Source organism: Ursus arctos, unplaced genomic scaffold, assembly GCF_023065955.2.
Source record: "Ursus arctos isolate Adak ecotype North America unplaced genomic scaffold, UrsArc2.0 scaffold_18, whole genome shotgun sequence".
Taxonomy (NCBI): domain Eukaryota; kingdom Metazoa; phylum Chordata; class Mammalia; order Carnivora; family Ursidae; genus Ursus; species Ursus arctos.
The window spans coordinates 3,477,057-3,495,400 of record NW_026622852.1 but is presented as its reverse complement, the minus strand read 5'-3'; the positions used below and the strand labels follow the sequence as shown (position 1 = coordinate 3,495,400).

The 18,344-nt window shown below is 36.3% G+C and overlaps 1 protein-coding gene across 13 annotated transcripts in view; it reads left to right on the top strand.

The window, feature by feature from the left end:
- Positions 1 to 18,344, top strand: part of PTPRD (protein tyrosine phosphatase receptor type D) — a 502,533-nt gene that overhangs the window by 417,900 nt on the left and 66,289 nt on the right. For all 13 annotated transcript variants that reach the window (XM_057313437.1, XM_057313436.1, XM_057313441.1 and 10 more), the window contains one exon: positions 7,869 to 7,992. In XM_057313437.1, the coding sequence (XP_057169420.1) occupies positions 7,869 to 7,992 (124 nt within the window). The remainder of the gene's footprint in view (positions 1 to 7,868; positions 7,993 to 18,344) is intronic.

Genomic DNA, 18,344 nt, shown 5'->3' with positions numbered 1-18,344 from the left:
AGAAACTTAAGCAGACTCCACGCTGAGTGGAGAGCCTTACACGGGGCTCAATCTCATGACCCTGAGATCAGGACCTGAGCTGAAACCAAGAGTCAGATGCTTAACCAGGCACCCCAGTTAGTTTTGCTTTTCAATCTACTTTTACACTGTATTTCTGAATGGTCAGGTCTCAAATGAAATGGAAAACTGAGAAATATACGTGGTTATTTGTGTTCTGTTGGTGGTGGTGGTGGTTTTATCTGCCCCAGAAAAATAGATCAGTTTCCAAACTATATAAATGGACATATTGTTATGTAGCAAACGGGAGGGCAGAAGTGGATTTCTTTGCCTAGATTAACTGGGCAATTGTGTCTATTTTATGCTTCAGTGTCGAAGGAGATCGATCCACTTAGCATCAGGGTGAAAGCAGACATTCCTTGGACACTGAGATTGTCTTAAATCAGGACATTCTCACACAAGTCAGTGGATGGAGGCAGGATAGGAAAACATCCACCATTCTTTCACTGAGAACTTTGCATCAGGTGTTTTACATGTATTATTTTACTTTATAATTTTGGGTCAATACAAATGTAGCAGCATTTACAGAGTGGTGAGGAATTAATGCATCGGTCTTCTTAATTTGGTGCCAGAATCTAGTGCCCTGTTATTCACAGAAAAGAAAGGATGCCACTGTGAATTTATTCAGTTTAATGCTGTGCATAGATTGCAATCAATAGATAATTTTATTTGTTACCTATACACAGTTCTGTTTATAAATACTGTAATTACTTTCTATCAATTCAATCAACTTTATCTCTCTAATCAGAGCAGTTTAATAAAATTTTAATAACATTTTCTTGCCCCAAACTGGAAAATTTTTAATTCTTTTTGCTTTTCCAAATAACATCAGAAATCCTAGTCTGAGAATTATATTTGTAAAAATGATTTTCCATGAAGCTCTAGTCTTTAGGAACATCAACTATAATTCTGTCTATTGCTTTCTTATTATGCACTTTAATTTGATATAGGAGATAAATAATGAAAAACTAAAATATTAGGATGAAAGGTATCACTGCTGTCATTCTTCTAGAACATTGCCTTTGGGAACTAGGAATTTTTCTTTTCTGCATTCAATACTATCTAGGAAAATGTTAAGGCACATTAAAAAGGAGTGTATAATAAAAAACATGGCCTTTTAAATCTTCAGATCTTAAAGTTGTATGTTCTCTTCTGAACTCTCGTTTGAAAAGATCTGTCAAAATAGTTTTTTTCTAGTCACACATAGAAAGTAGTAAAATAGCTTATCTGCATTCTAGAGATCACATAGCATCGTCCTGCTGAATTGAAAAGGAATCTGGTGTTTGTTGTTGTTGTTGTTGTTGCATTATTGTTTTTTTGTCATTTTGAATTTATGGTAAATTAGGACAAAGTTAAATATACTTCTAGGAGTAAATGTAATTCTCAAAGAAAATAAGCTAGCTCATCCTTAGTGCCAAGATATAATTTACAAAAAAAAAAAAAACGTTCATCAACTAGTTGCCTCAAATATTTACTCATCTCATATGGCTGAATGGTTTACGGTGAGTATAGCGTCTCCTTTTTCCTTCTCTACATATCAATTCTAATGTAAATAAATTATTACTTCAGGTACTTCTCCATAAGTATTTGTTATATAATATGTTATAATTGGGATTGTAAATCAAACCACTAGACAACAGATAAGTTGATACAATTTTGTCACTTATTTGAAGGAAAAAGTTAATTGTCTATAAAAATAACTGATTGAAATATTTTAATGCCTTTGCAAGCGTTGTAGACTTATAAATTGTTCATCTTTCCACTTAAAGATGGAGAACTCCCATATGCATTCATTAGTCAACACTGAGAGTCTTGAGAAGTCCCTATTTCAGTCCTTCAGATTCTAATTGTGGCCTAGATCAGAGATGATTTTATAGGAAAAGACTTAGGAAGTTTTGATAACTGATTGGATAAAGGAGAAGAGAGAAGATGAGGGCACCAACCTGACACCGGGAAGAAATTAATAGAAGAAGGGAACAGAGCAGACTGCCAGAGCTAAGCATGGGCAAAGAGAAAGCCAGCACCTGGGACGCAGAGGCTCTGACCCGCAGACTCTGCTGATGATCATACTTTCCACTCCTTCCTCACATTCCACTTCGTAAAGCATCATTGGGTTCAACTGAACGCATGTTCTTCTCTTTGAAGAAAGTGCTCATTATGCCAATTGCAGGCCTTTGCTAATTGTGCAAAATATAGCCCTTCTCAACTACGCAAACGTGGGTCTTTTTCAAATGGATACATATTAATTTACCATTTTCAATCTTGGAGAGAGAGTATGAATGAATGAGAATTTAAAAAGGCTTCATTACAGAAATACAGTCAATGGCAAATTGCTCTTCTAAACCTCAAAAAGGGCTTGGAAGTATGTGGGTGCAAACCACACTAAGGACTAAATGAGCCTACTGATTAGGAACTCTGTGGAGTTCCTATAGTATTTCTCTGGAGGTTAAGGTCATTGAAAGTTCAATTCCCAGTAAAAAGGATGGTTAGTCTGACCCATAGTTTGCCTAGTCAAGTAGCTGGTCTATTCCTTCTTTATAATTAAATTTTTGTTAGATGTTTTAAAACACACAAAAACAGGATATAGCTTTTTTGTGGTTTCTCTTTGATGAGTTTCTAAAGGGAATAGTTTGAGGTTTTTCTCTTGGTGGAGTGAGGAGAAGAGGGACACAGAACAACTAGTATTTGCACATGTGAATCATATTTTTCTTCTTGGTAGAGAAGTTGAAATTTTGCAGAACCATATTGAAAGGACTTTGCTTTAAGTCAATGACTTCAGCTTTATCCAAAAAGGTCACTCCCTGGTTGCAATTTTACCCAGCGACTGTAATGTGATGTGCAAATTTATGAGCACTCCCATGTTTTGAGTTCAGAAGTATAAATATAAATTAGAAGCACCATAGAGATTTTGTTTCCAAACCTCTTGTTGTGTTTCAAGAAAGTAATGGAAAGACCTACGTAAAACAATCAAGAAATCTTCTAAAACTTGGCCAGAGAAGAAGCATAATGTGGCAGCCAGGCACTCAGACTGGGGTCCAGAATTCCTGGGCCCCCAACAGAGCTTACTAGCTATTTGACCCTGAGAAAGTTATCTTATTTCTCTGCATCTCAGTTTCCTCATTTGGAGAATGGTGATAATAATAGTACTTCTAGGCTCTCTGTGAAGATAAAATTAGTTAATATATGCAAAGCACAAAGAAAACACAATAAATATTATATAAGTGTTACTATAACTATTGGATATAAAATATATTTTAAATCTGGCTTTTTATCAACAATATTGTACAAAATTATAAATCCGTCAGTTATATGTAGCTTGTTTTTCCACTTACCTATTTCTTTCCACTTACCTATTTTAAGACAAAGTTCTAATTGGTTAAAAAAAATTGGAACTTTCAGACCATCAGGTTAAAGACTACACAAATGAAAAGTATTTGTTATTAGCAGCTGTCTACTCAGTATTTTACCTTTCTTCTTTAAATTATAGGGAGGGCTTTTTTGGTTTGTTTTGTTTTGTTTTTCGTCGCTGTTCTCAGTAAGGCAAAGCCATTGAGTTGAAGATCTGTTAGTATTAGAATGGGGTTGGAGGGAGAGTGTATCATGTGCCCCTTGTGCAGATAGGGAAGCAAAGCGATATTGTTTGACATCTCTGGAAAGTTTAGGTGCTAAATACTCTTCATCCAGTACGTTAAAGGGCCTTGTTGAAACAAAAGGAGACATGAGGAAGTTAACATTCTTGTTTACGAATTCTGTTGACAATGCAATGTACAAATTCCATACAGCTTATTAAAAAAAAGGTCTATTAATCAAATTTGGGTTGAATATATCTAGCTTGGTTTATTTCCAACTTGTAAACTTTCCTCCAGGGCAGCAACAGAAAACCTGGCCAGGATTCCAGCTCCTGAGGGTAGAATTTGGGATTGAGTTCTGGGGAGGGGGGGATATCTCACCAAAAGTTGCTTGGATAAATAGAGTTGAAAGGATGAGAAGAGATATCTGAGAGTCAGGCTGAAGAAAACCAAATGCCAACAGCAGGAAGAAATTGAATCCACTAGGAACAAGGGTGCTTGTTTCAAATTGTTTAACTTTATGTCTTCCTAGATGCATGGTCATGGTGGGTTGGCCAAAAATATGAGATTAGAGTGGAAATCCACTTCTCCACACCTGCGTTGTTCTAAAATGTTGGCCATTTTGTTCTTCCTTAAGAGCATCTCAGCAAGAGGTACCAGAACACAACTGTACCATCACCCGCGCTAAGAAAAACACAAGACGTCAGTTAAGCATCTGAGTCTTGGTTTCGGCTCAGGTCGTAATCTCAGGGTTGTGAGATTGAGCCCCACGTTGGGCACCGTGCTCAACGGGGCATCTGCTTAGGGTTCTCTGTCCCTACCCCTCCTACTAGTGCACTCTCTCTCTCTCTCTCAAATAAATGAATACATAAATCTTTAAAAAAGGTGTGTTTTGAGAAATAGGGTCTTATTCATCCATGATACCTTTGCCTCATTAACACGGACAATTGAAATTTGATTTTCCTCAACCAGTTTTATCTTTTCTCAGTAGAAAAGGTCATCTTATACTTTACCTACTTTAAGTAGTTGTTATTCCTTACTGAGTTTACTGCTTTCAGCTTTCTGACAAACTCCAAAATAATGACCTATACTGTGTATTGTTAAACGTTCAGACAGACGGATACAGATAGATGAGTATATGTTGCACAAAGACAGTTTAGCATTATTTAATCAATGTTTGTTTGATCCGTGTAAAACGAGTATAAACGTAAGCTGCATCCCATCTGTTTTATTATCCATGTGAAGCCAACCTCATTTCTAAAACTTGATTTCTTATGGAATTGCCCCAGAATGACAGAGGATGATCAGTTGATACCTTTCGGACTGGCGAGATAAAGGATAGCTATGTTTAAGTGTGTTTCACATGTTGGGCTTCCTCGTTTTTCAGTGGCCTTCAGGATAAGTGGCATCATGGCTTGGTAATTACCAGCTGTTAATCATCAGCTAGACTTTGAAATCACACAGACCTGGGTTTGAGGGTGAATGTATGAGTCTAGCTGTGTGAGCAAATTACTTAACCACCAAATCGCACGGCGCCTGCCACAGAGAAGGCCCTCAGTAAGATTTATTGAATTAATCTTTCTTTACTTCAATTTCCTTGTCTGGAAAATAACAATACATACTTCATAACATTTGTGAAAATTGAACAGGATACTGCATGAACCGCCAGCTATTATAATTATCATTTTAGTTATAGGTCTTCTTCTCATGGGTCATCCTTTAAGCCTAAACATATTAACACATGTGACATAAAACTGATATTTCCATGACTGGTTTTTAAATGTACGTATCAAATCAAGCATTCAAAAGGCTGGGGATATGTGGCAAGAGCGGAAATGGACATGAGTTAACAGTGTCTGTGTTGAGAGATGCAATTTCATTAGTCTAATTAAATGCATGCCACTTTACACATCTGTGAGTGATCTTAGTCGAAGAACAGAGCCATCAGAGGAAGTAATATCTTCCACCAAAGCACTGTACGTCAGTGAGCCTAGGAGCTTCTTGGGATATCTTAGAGAATAATGTGTAAGTAGCTTATGTACTCAGCGGTGCTCCTCAGTCTGAAGTGCAGTATCACTGGTAGCTGCAATGTCAGGATCACTTTACTCTTAAACCACATGATAATGAATGCTGAAGTGTTAGTTTTAGTGTACTGTACATTGCCGTTTCCATAGTCTGCCCTTTAACTGCAGTGTTACATGCAAGAATTACTCCACGATTTCTCTTTATGAACTCTTCTCAACAACATTTATTCGTCAGTTCAATTTGTTTAAGGAATCTGTTGAACCATAATTTATTGAGCCATCTTTGTAGAGACAAAGATGACTACAGGTGTGTAGGTAGGACTGTGGCTAAGGACTTTAGAATCTAAGCTGTAGTTCGCTCAGGGCCAGTGGAAGTTCTTAAGCAGGAACCTAACCTGTCCAGAGCTGAGCTTCAGAAATACTACCGTGGTATAAAGAGTGCATTAGAGTGAGAGTTCAAAAAGAGAGTTCAGGCAGACATCAGATACTGAAGGATTGGCTTTGGGAGTGGCAGCAAGCTGGTAGATTTGGGACTGATGTAAGATAATTTAAGGTAGGGCTTGCTCACCAAATAAAGCTGCTTTGTGTAGAGAAAGTTCAAGGTTGACTTGAAGGCTTCCACCCAGGGATCTGCATGTTTCAGCTCCCCAAATACTTGGAGTGAAGTACATCCCACAGGGGAGGTGATGAGCTTCTCTGGAAGAACAAACTAGAAAGACCCCGTATAATATTATTCTTTAGACTCTAAAGCATGGATAATTATTTTGCTGAATATTATTCAATGACAGACTAGTTATATGTAGATTGGCATAGGTTAAGAAAAGGAAAGGGTTTTATAATCCTTAGTAAATTAGAGACTGCAATCTATCCTGCTGAGAATTTTAGTATGTTTGGAGGCTATTCATGATGGTTAATAGGTTGACTCTTTACACTTGTGAGTTTTACTATCCCTATTAAACACAAAATATACACATCTTTAATATTGTAACAGCTGTTGGATATGTTTTACTTTCCAATTCTACATACACACATTCAAGCATGATAAATGCCCAGGATCAAAAACAACTGCTAAAAATTCTATTAACATAACATAGTGTCTTTACTTTTTTAAAAGAATTTTACTTGCATACAAACCCAATTTATCATTATTTCTGAAAACTTGACTTTAATCACTTGAAATCATGTTTATGTAATTACTGAACTCATGTTTCCATATACCATAAAATTATGTCTTTAAAAAGTGTCAGTGTCCTATGATCAAAGAAAAGATGTTTTGATTTCCATAACATTGCAGGAAATTAAAAAGTCCCTCAGAGTTTTATAATCAAATCATGAATTCAGTCTGAAAATAATGGTTCTGCTTTAACCATAAAAATGTATATATTATTTTATATCTGTGCAATATTTATTTTAGATTATTGAGTAATGGGTTGAATGAAGGTATCAAGAAAAGTCATTAAAAATCAGAAAAAAGTTTAAAATAAAGAATAAAAAGAAGCAAACTTTGTAAACATAACCATAATAATAAATAGGAAATAAAAAGAAAAGCAAGTAGATTCTGTCTGCATTGGGTCATAAATTGATATTTAAAGATGATTATTAGATTTAAGCAACTTCCCTTCTTTACCATTATTCTTAAGTATTTGAACTGTACAAATAGTGTTGTGACACTGGTCATACGTAGTGTGTTATGAAGAAACAGACACAGTTTTAAGTTGCCATCAAGTTGTAAGTCAGCCTGTAGGTGAAGAAAGAACGGTGAAGCCTGTGTCCAATGAAGCTAGTGAATGACCAGTAAACTTAAAGGGTGAGGTTAGGTCCTGACGGAAAAGAGTAGGAAGAATAATCAAGATAAAATAATATTCACAGAACCAGAAGGAATATTGAACCAGATAACTTGTAAACTACAGGTGCAGAGAAGGAAATGGGAAAGTAAAACAATTTTAAAAACCCTGCCTTTCCAATATTCGCAGAATATCTATATTGATTTTTTTTCCTTTGAATCAATGTTGGTGACTATCACTGTTTTTTACTATGATTAATCATTTCATGTTATGCTGATTATATTAGTGTTCAGCCTCATAGCTAGGGTCATCTTTGATGGTGTGGCTTCAGACTTTTCTTCTTAAATTGTGTTTGTTACTTGTGATAAGTGCCTCTAATCAGTGTTATCAAGTATTGATTTTGTGTGTGTGTGTGTGCTGTTTTTCTTTTAAAGTCAATTGACCCTGGCCAGCAGTTCACATGGGAACATTCAAACTTGGAAGTAAACAAACCAAAGAATAGATATGCAAATGTAATCGCTTATGATCATTCCCGGGTTCTCCTATCAGCAATAGAAGGTAAGGAAATTCAGACATTTATATTTTTATTTTCATGAGTTTAACAGTGTGCATGAAAATATAGGTTTAGCTAGATTTTTCACTATCTGTGGAAATAGTCCATTAAGATTCAGGTATCGCTTGTTATCATATTTTCTTTATCATACAAATATACTATAAATGGGCACACAAAATCCCCAACACCATATAACATAGAAGCATCTCTCACTACCTTCCTGGCTCGACTCTAGGTGAAAGACTTCATAATGTAGTTGATGCTTATAGAGGGGAAGCAAATCAAGGCTGTCCATTTTACTGATGGTTGCTGATGGTTATAAATACACAGGTGATTGTCAGAAGATGCTCAATGGCTGTTATTTTCAAATGGGGGTAAGGGGGTTTGTTTGTAAATAAACCTGGATAGCCACTAGGGACAGTCTAAAGGTTAGGAGTTGATGGTGTGGTGATTAATTAAAATTAACCATATTGGAAATGTCTGGTTCAGCTAATTTGTGGACTGCTTGCTAATCTATCTCTCACAACTATAGAAAGGAGTGCATTCCAGAGGGAACGATTGCTCCTAAAGATGAGGATTGCACCTCTAATATACCTAGCTTCTTGTAAGGATTCATGAAGAGAGTATTTTCCATTCATCCCCTTCCAGTAATAAATCCCTTCACATGGCATATTAAAATCAATTAGGAGCTCATATTCAACACTCAGCATTTTGTTAGGGTTTTTTTTTGGCTATGGTAGAACATTTCTGTCCTTAGAAAAGAGTTTACAATGTCGCTTAAATCCTTCCTTCTGTCATAATAGCTAACCTGGACCACCAACTGCCACATACCACATCATCCTCATTGGCATCCTTTAGAAAAGCTCTGTGGCCTTTTCATACTTGAAAGTTCACCACTTACCCTCTTCCAGATGTTTTATTAAACATTAAATAATACCAGCTTCAGACCTGGTCCTTTTTAGGTCCTGACAGTTCAAACATTTTCATCTACAGTCGTTCAAGTATCTTTCACTTTTTTCTGCTTCCCAAATCTATGACGACTACCACTTTATCTCATAACTCTGACCAGGTCCTACAAGTCCTGCATGCTTCATTTAGTACCCAAAATTAATTTGAAAGTGAGACACTGCTTAGAGGCTTTCCCAGAAGGCACACAACACAACCGATCCATTTCCAGTTTTCTGGGAAGAACTATCTTTCAGCATTTGAGCAAGCCCATACCATAGATATATTTTGTAAAATTCTCACAATCAGTTTTACTTTTGATGTTGAAAAATGTTGTAATTCCTTTTTGAGTCTATTGAAGATACTAGGAGTTCAAGAGTTAACTTTTTCCATATGGGAAAAAAATTGATCAGGTTTATCAAAATTTCACCAGTGCTAGTTCTTCAAGCAGGGTGGTGTCAGACACGTAATTGCTTCAAGTCCTGTTTGAAAATTGTAATTGGTATATGTGGAGGATTAGCATATAGCATTTACATTTTATCTTTGTTTTCCCCACTTTAAAATATATATTAAAAAAATAGCAATTTCTTGTCTCATGTCTCTTAAATCAACTCCATAGTTAATAAGAAACTAAACCAAGTCACAAGTGGAGGAGAGAAATCTTTTTTCCATTAGTGAAACAGGTAAATTGTAGAAATCAAACAAATGTAGATTGAGAACCTATTTGGCACGATCTTGGCTGGAGAACTTGTCAGTCTGCCTTTGCTGTATTATAGCATTGTTTCCACTCAGAATTAGGTCATTCAGTATTACCATGTCCCTGTACTTTTGCCCACTTTATCATTATTTTCCTTAACCTGTTATTTTCCACAATCTTAACAGTAAGTATGTCGAAGGACAAAGAATATTCCTCCTTGTCCCTTTATTATGATAGATGGAAACTATGTACATTTCATCCGTATGCTATTTTTACAATACAAAAGCAAAAGCACTTGAATCAGACTAAAACCTGCCTTTTTATAGCTCTATGCTCACAAATACATCCTAAATCTAGAGCTGACCTAGAAACCAGAAGGCTTTCAATTTTAAGTCTTATGCAAAAGGTTAGAAGCATTTAATTGAAGTTTATGGGCTCTATGGAGAGCTTTAATCTAGATTACAGCCATGAACAGCGTTTTATCTTAGACTAAGCCCTACTCAGCAGATATTTAAGGGGGTAAACGATCATCCTATATCTTAAGGACAGAAAAGGAATGCTGCCAACAGGAACCACGGAACCGCTAACTGGAGCTTCTCACATAAAGGGAGCTTTGATAACACAGAGCCAGAGTTTTCAAGAGGATTTACATGTTAAGAGACGTCATGCACAATTTATAAAATTTAACATGCTTGTTTGGGGTTCCACCTGTGGTGATAACTTAAAAGACTTTGGTTGAAAGTGTTCGTTTGGACATTTTTGCTGCTGTTCTCTCAGTGGCGCTGGCCCCTCTTCATGTTTACTTTGCAGAGTGCTCTTACAGACAATAAAGGAAAACTGGAAGTTGCCACAGCGATTTGTATTATCTTTATCTTTGTTTCCTAGAGCAAAACCGTTACACTACGTCCGCTGAGCAATGGCAGGGGACATAAACTAAAGAATGGAGGATTGTGTGTCAGCACAAGTGTGCTTACTGAATTCTGTGAAAATAGTGATACTTCATGACTTGTTTCCAAATTACAGCCATTTTATTTATGCTGGGGAAAATGCAGAATAAATTCAAGAGAGTTCCAACTACAGAAATGCTTACAATTGTTGAATTATAGAGCAAGCAGTATGGAAACACAATTAAATTTTTGACTAGTCCAGTTACTGTTGGCATCCCCTCCATGTTTAAGCTGTCCTTAAGAGACATCAGTACTTCCTGAGGAAGAGAGGTGATAGGATTTATTTTCGTAATTTAAGCTAAATATTGTCAAAGACTAAATGAAAACTAATATGTACATAAGATAATATTTAATTATATGTTTAATCTTATAGAATCCAAAGTTGCTCATTACTTTCACTAAAGTAGGAAAAAAGAAATGGATAAACCAAAAGATAAGAAGAGCAAGGAAATCCGGGTTTGGGTCACAGCCCTGTCACTTACAAGTCACATAACCTCATCTCCTCTGAGTGTCAATTCCTCAACTGAAAACTTTTTTTTTTGGAATTTTTTAATTTGAGTATAGTTGAATACCATGCTACATTAGTTTCAAGTACACAACGTAAGCATTATACAACTGGTTCAACTTCTCTGTAAATTATGTTGAGCTCACCACAAGTGTAGCCTCCATCTGGCCCCATACGATGCTGTTAAAATAGCACTGACCATATTCCTTATCTTGTGCCCTTTGTTCCCATGACTTATTTATCCCATAACTGGAAACCTGTTTCTCCTGCTCACCTTCACCCATTTTGCCCATCCTCCCATCCCCCTTCCCTCTGGCAACCACCAGTTTGTTCTCCGTATTTATAGGTCTGATTCTGCTTTTTACTTGTTTATTCATTCGTTGTATTTTTCAAATTCCACGAATGAGTGAAATCTCTTTCACTCCTGACTTCTTAGCTCTATGTGGCTTTCTTATCAATTATATTATTTACTGTACATACTACAGTATTTTACTATATATATACATATATATGTGTATATATATATATGTGTATATATATATATATATATATATATATACATATATATATACAATTGTATCATATATAAGTAATAGAGCTCAAATTGGAAGTGAGCTCTCCTGATTCCTCAACTCATGCTTGCCTGGGCCCACCTCATTCACACTGCTTTCCTACTGATAGACAATCTGTCTATGACTAAGTCACTAGCTTGAATCCAAATGCCCAGACTTACCATTTTGCCTAAAACTCCATTTTATCATTGGACTAACCTATGGATAATACAAACATTGCATTTCAGTATTTCATTGCCTTATGGCATAATTAATCTGAGGCAATGACAGGATATAGGAAATCACCACTGATCCAAATGCATTAGAGACCTGTAGTTTCAGAAGTAAGGTCAAGTGCATCTGTCTCTAAGCGATTCCAAAGGTGGTCTACTTACCTCAGTATCTTTGTATGTATCTTCAGTTTCTTATAAACCCAGGAATATCAATTAGTGGCAGATTATTTATTGTAATGTCTTATAACTAGTATAACTTCAATCTAATTATTTCAGTCCTAGATAAAAAAGGTGTTTTTTCCTCCTAAAATGTAGTTACGCTTCACTGCTGTCAGTATTCTATTTCTATTAGTAGGATCATAATTAACATTTTCCTTTAAAAGCCATATTCAAATGGAATTTTTAAAAATTGTTGGCGGGGACTAAATATAAAGCAAAATTTAAAACCCTACCTTTTATGTCAACAACAAAGACAAGAAGTTAAAATAGATATAATTATCTGGGTACCTATGGTGTGTTGGACACCATGTCACAGATCTTATATCATGTATGAAATCATGAATAGATTTTATCTATAATGTTCAGGACAACCTCAAAAGCTAGTTGTTATTGTTAATTTTATAGATGAAGAAACTGTTAAACTTTTAAAAATCAAGTAACTTGTTTATTATTAGTAGCTAGTAGTTAATGGCAGAGCCAAAATTCTAATATGAGTCAGTCAGACTCAAGACTGCTATTCTCTCGAATTGGCCACTCAGAACTATAGCAGCTTTGAAGTCATAATGACTGTGCCTATATATGTCATACCTAATTCAAAAATGATGGCTTTTTGGCTGGGAAGACTGTCTAGGAATTTTGAAATATACATTTTCAAACACTCATGTTGGAAATTTGAGAAGTAGAGGTCTTCAATTGTGTTTTTAGACTCTAGTCAAAGTGAAGTTTTCCAAAGAATAAATGACATATAAATGCTTTCAGGTGGATTTTTTTGTTTGTTTAATATTATTTTTAAAGTTCTATTAGGAAGAACGTTGACTAAAAAGACAGGAGACTGGAAACTAAATTCTAGGCTAAAGTCTTCTGTGACTTCTGCGTGTCACTTAGCACAGTTAACCCTTTGGGGAAGCTAGATCCCTTTTAGAACCTGACGAGCATTTTAAACCCCATTTGAAAACAAAAGGCACTTACCCAATATATTTGTACACTAATTTCAGAGAATTCAAGGACACAGAAGCCTTTTTTAAGGTCATTTGTCAATTTAAAGACCCCTGACTTAATGTGTTTTGTTCTGTTTGAAAGCAGAACGAGAATGTGTAAGACCCTTCCTGCTCTTCCTAAAATTCTGAAAGTTGATTCTAAATCTAGAAATCCATAGATACTGAGTAATATTTATCAGATAAATATTAAATCTTGGACATTAAAGAGATTCGTTCTTCTAAAACAAACAAACAAAACCCCACATTTAAACTAGAGGGTTATGCCAAATAGAACTATTAGCCTGTGTGTGTCTCCTCTACCAAGCCAGATTTAAATAGTTTTACCTATGAAAGCCTTACAAATGACAAAGAATAGGAGTGCCTGGCTGGCTCAGTTGGTTAAGTGTCTGACTCTTGATTTTGGCTCAGGTCATGGTCTCAGGGTTGTGAGGTTGAGCCAAGAGTCCAGCTTTGCACTCAGCGGGCAGTCTGCTTGAGATTCTCTCTCTTCCTCTACCCCTCTCCCCACCCTGCACTTGTGCTCTCTCTCTTAATAAATAAAAAATATCTCAAAAAAAAAAAAAAAAGAAATGACAAAGAATAACCCACATCATGTCATATGCATTCTATAACACTAGTGCTTGTTAATCTAATAAGAGAAACTTAGTGAAATACAGAGTTTTTTTTTTTCTGGTTTGGAGGAAATATATTTAAAGTTTCAAAACATAAATATAGGTATTCACTTTTTCTCTTTAATGGATACATCCTTGGAAGGGCCCATACACTTCTCAAGAACTTCTTTTCTGTTAAATCATCCTAGGCTCTTCTTGCTTCTGATGAGTTTGTGCCTCAGTTTCATCTTCTGTGCCATACGATTAATAATAGTGCCTGCCTCCTGGAATGATTAGGACAATTGAATTAATTAATGCATATAAAGTTTTTGGGAGAGTGTCTGGCACAAACAAAATGCGTAATAAATATTGGAAACTATGAAAATTATCAGTGCTGTTATTATGAATTCTGTTACTACTATTACTATGTCCTTTTGTCCTCAGATGGGATTTCTTTTGTATATGATCTATGGAAAAATTAATAATATCCAAATGAGAAAGCTGCATATAGTTGGAGTACTCTGTGAAGAAAAAAAATATGTATTGGTGCTTGATAAATAGAAACCAGACCCATAATAGCATTACAAATTTCAACAGGGGGAGAATGTGTTCTTTTAAATGGAAATCCAAAATATATCATCTGTTTGATTTGCATAATCAGAGCAATTCAAAAAAATCCCACTGTAAATAATACAGATGATGTTACAACAACTCAATTATTTGTGAGATGGGCAATTTAGCACCTTTCAAATGAGAAAGCGACTCACAGGAAATCTTTGCCCCTAAGATAAATCAAAATTTTTTTTAAAGTAAAGAGAAGAAAGTACTGGTATTCCCTGTATTGTTGGTTCAGCTTTTACCGCCACAACAGTGCTTCACGTGTAGGTCGTGCCTTAGCTTCTCTACCGCACCGCTCAGCGGCTCCCGTGTGGAGCACACAGCTGTCAGCATGTGATAACGTATTCTTCCACTCACATCATTCCCGTGCTGTGAGTTAATTGTGTTTTTTCTAGAATCACCTGATATTTTTTTCAATAAGTAAAAACAAAACAAACAAAAACACAGGGAAATAAGTTAATACAATCTACTGAACATTTTCTAATAAAATGTGAATTATGTGTTTGTAAATATAAATGTTCTGTATGAAACTGTAACATCAAAGAACTTAAATTATTTTCCCCAGCAACAAATCCCTTTAATAGTTGCCATGTGCTATTTCTCACATCAGTTCAATAAATATAATTCTTTTCCTCCCCCTTGGTTCCTGTACTTTCTCAGTCTCCCACCCTCTGCCCTCCTGTCTTCCTTCTCCTCCTCTCCTCCCCTCCCCAGACACTAATGACTAATCTGTGGGCACCTGGTGTTTGTTTTATTTTGCTCTTGAAATTCTATTTAAATTATTAGCAAAGGAAGTTTGTTAGACTGTATGTCCCATCTTAGAAAAAACAAAAACTTGTCTAAACCTCATCCAACTATTGGTTGAATTTATTTTCTTCACATTGCTCAGAACATCAATCACTGATTTAGCAGTTTTGTTTTTTTTTAACTTTTCCAGTCCTTCACTTTTCCAGTTAATTATTTACAAGCATGACAAAGTTTAGTCCTCTTATTTTCAGGGTGGTCTTATTTTGTTTTTTTAAATAAAGGCATTTCGTTTTGAGAAGCAGGGCACGGTCAAATTTTTATAGCTTACTTTGTCTTAAATAGAGAACTAGTGAGGACTTAGCTTTTGGAAAGTTGGAGCAAATTCACAAGGTGCTTGCAGCCTGCCTAAAGACTAATTAGAGCTTTTTAAATGGCATCTTTCTCTTGCGTGTAGCCAAGCAAGTGGTGTGGAGATCAGTTATTCCCGAGTTCCTACCTCAGCCTATACTTGTGGTGATTCTTATCTGGAAAAGAGGGGAAAAAAAATTTAAGGGATGGCCAGCTGTGTTGGTTTTCTTCTGTACTCTGTTTCCAGGAAGCCAATCACAAAGTAAATCAAAAAGGTCCATGAGTTTATTTTTATCTCCATTGTCTTTAGTCTAGTTGTTGGGGATTTTTTCTTTCATTTTTATTGTACAGGTCTGAAGATTAGGCTAATGAATCTACACTTCATTGCTCAGGCTTAGAGAAACCTACATCATCTGTGCTGTGGTTCTGTTGTTAAAATAGAATCACAGGTTGTATATTGCTGGGAAGTCATAAAATAGTTATTTTTGTACTCTTCATTATTTTTTTTTAAATAGAAAATGTAAAGGGGCCTTCCAGATTTGGAATAGCTTTTCATCAGTAGAGTATTTAGGAATGAGTAGTCTTATTTCATTACTGTCTATTACATTGATCATAAGAATAACTAATATCCACTGGTATTTTAGAAGTTTCAAATGCATTGACTCAGATTCTTATGCAGGTTGGGTAAGGACATTATGAAAATGCTGCTCATATTTTAGGATCTGTGAGGAGACTGGAGCTCTGAGAGTTTCCTACAGACAAGCGCTCCTTTAGCCATGTTCTGCCTTTGATTCAGACTATGTTGAATAAAGCCCTATAATAATTTCATCCTTATTAATATGAGCATAATAGACCAAAACTCTGTGATGCTGTACCGGCCCAAGGTTTGCTTTATTTCAGGGCAAAGTGCGCCTTAACCAGAAATGAGTCCCCTCCATCATAGGTGTTGATAATTCCCAATATGTGTAGCTAACCCTGGAATGCATTCAATGACAATTCAATCACCCACATCCTCCTCTGTGACTACTCTCATAACCCAGCCTCTTCAGCATCAGCAGTGCTGAGGAATAGAAAAGCAAGGGGAAGAGGACTCAGAACCTTCAGAGGATGGAGCCTGGCTTCACAAACTCTGCAAATTACCCATTCCCCCATTAACTCATTGTTGTGATGAGCCCACAGAACAAGGCATGCTTGAAAAATAATTCTTCTATGTGCCATAGAAACATGGAAGGCAGTTTGCTAATGTGCGCTACCTCTGGGGACACCAAGTCAGGTAATACACTGTACCTTTGCAAGAACCATTTGCTTTTCTTTGCTGTGTTGCCAAGAGAATCCCTCATTTTGCTGGTTCTGGTGTGGCTGGGCTGTGGGTGGCTGTCATGGTGCAAGTGAAGGAAAAACAAGGCCTGTGTTGTTTGGAATTAAATCAATTTACTAGTAAATGATTTTTGGATTTTGTTTTTCTATTTTCTCTTCTCTAGTGTTTCCAGTGTCAGCAATAAAGTTAACATCTTTTCTGCATTGTGGGTTGTAAAAACTATAATCTGGGTCTTAATCAATTCATTGTTCTTAGGGACAGTGTGTGTGTGTGGATATGTGTATGTTTGTGTGTATGCATGTATTGAATTGGAGGAGACATTATTTACTAAGTAAAAAGGTAGCTTCTGTGCTCCATTGGGCCTTGAGTGCTTCTATCTCACAACAGGAAATAAACTGGTTTACTAAAAAAGATTCTTTTTTTTGGACACAGACTTCACTAAGGATTTGTAGTAGTGAAAAGAAATAAGAGTACCTGGGTTTTGGTACCATGCTGTGAGTCAGGACAGAGTCAGCCACTCAGCTGAAGGTCCATCTCCAGCTCTGTGGTACAGCAGCTGTGTGTCTGCTGGAGCAGGGAAGGGGTTCTGCCTTCCCTGTAATGCTGCCTCTTCTTCATTCTCACCTCCACAATCTAGGGACAACTTCTTCCCATGAATAGACTGCCTACCAGTCTAGTCCCACCCCCCTCTTTTTCTGAATTTGTTTGGTTTTCACCCCACCACCTTCTAATCAAGATTTGAAGTATCAGTCACAACAAAAAATCTCATCTCAGCACATAAGAGATAGAAGCAATAGGAATCAGCTTGAAAGAGCATCAGAGCATGTTCCTGCCTAATCTGAGAGACACAAAGCCTCTATCTTAAAATAACTTCACAGAGATTTCTGAATCCAAGAAGGTTTGGAATACCACAGAGAGGCCTCTTATTTCAGAACTCAAAAGGACTTGAGGGAATCAGTTTGTCCAACACTCCTTGTTTAGCAGATAAGCAATCAGAGGTCTGGACAAGTTGAACAACTGCCCAAATGTCAAAGAGCAAACTACCAGCAGCCCTAGATAGGAGTCCCAGGTTCCTGGCCAATTTCTCTAAAGTTTTAGCAAGTGCTTAGTATAGTTTCAGGACTTTAAAATGCACATTGTGACTTTTCCTACAGAATGGAGTGATACAGAAGCACTCACATACCCAATATAATTATTTACTTTCATATTAATAAAATAATTCCTGTACTTTTTGGGGTCTTGTTTTTTCATGTAACATCAGGGCATAAGGGCTTATTATAAAACTTTTATAATTATGAACACCGTTCAACAAGAGAAATCTTTTCAAATCAAATTATCTCCTGACAGAAAAATTGAGAGCGAGGCAAGTTGGTTTTTTGGTTTTTTGTTTAGGTTTTTGTTTTGTTTTGTTTTGTGTTGTGTTGTTTTATTTTGGGTGGCGGGGGAAGAAGTAGAGGGAGAGAGAGAATCTTAAGCAGGCTTTACGCCCAGCACAGAGCCTGACATAGGGCTCGATCTCATACCCCTGAGATCACGACCTTAGCTGAAATCAAGAGTCAGATGCTTAACCAAATGAGCCACTGAGGTGCCCCTTGTTTTTTGTTTTATTTTAATAGACCCATATGACCCAATTAGTCCTCC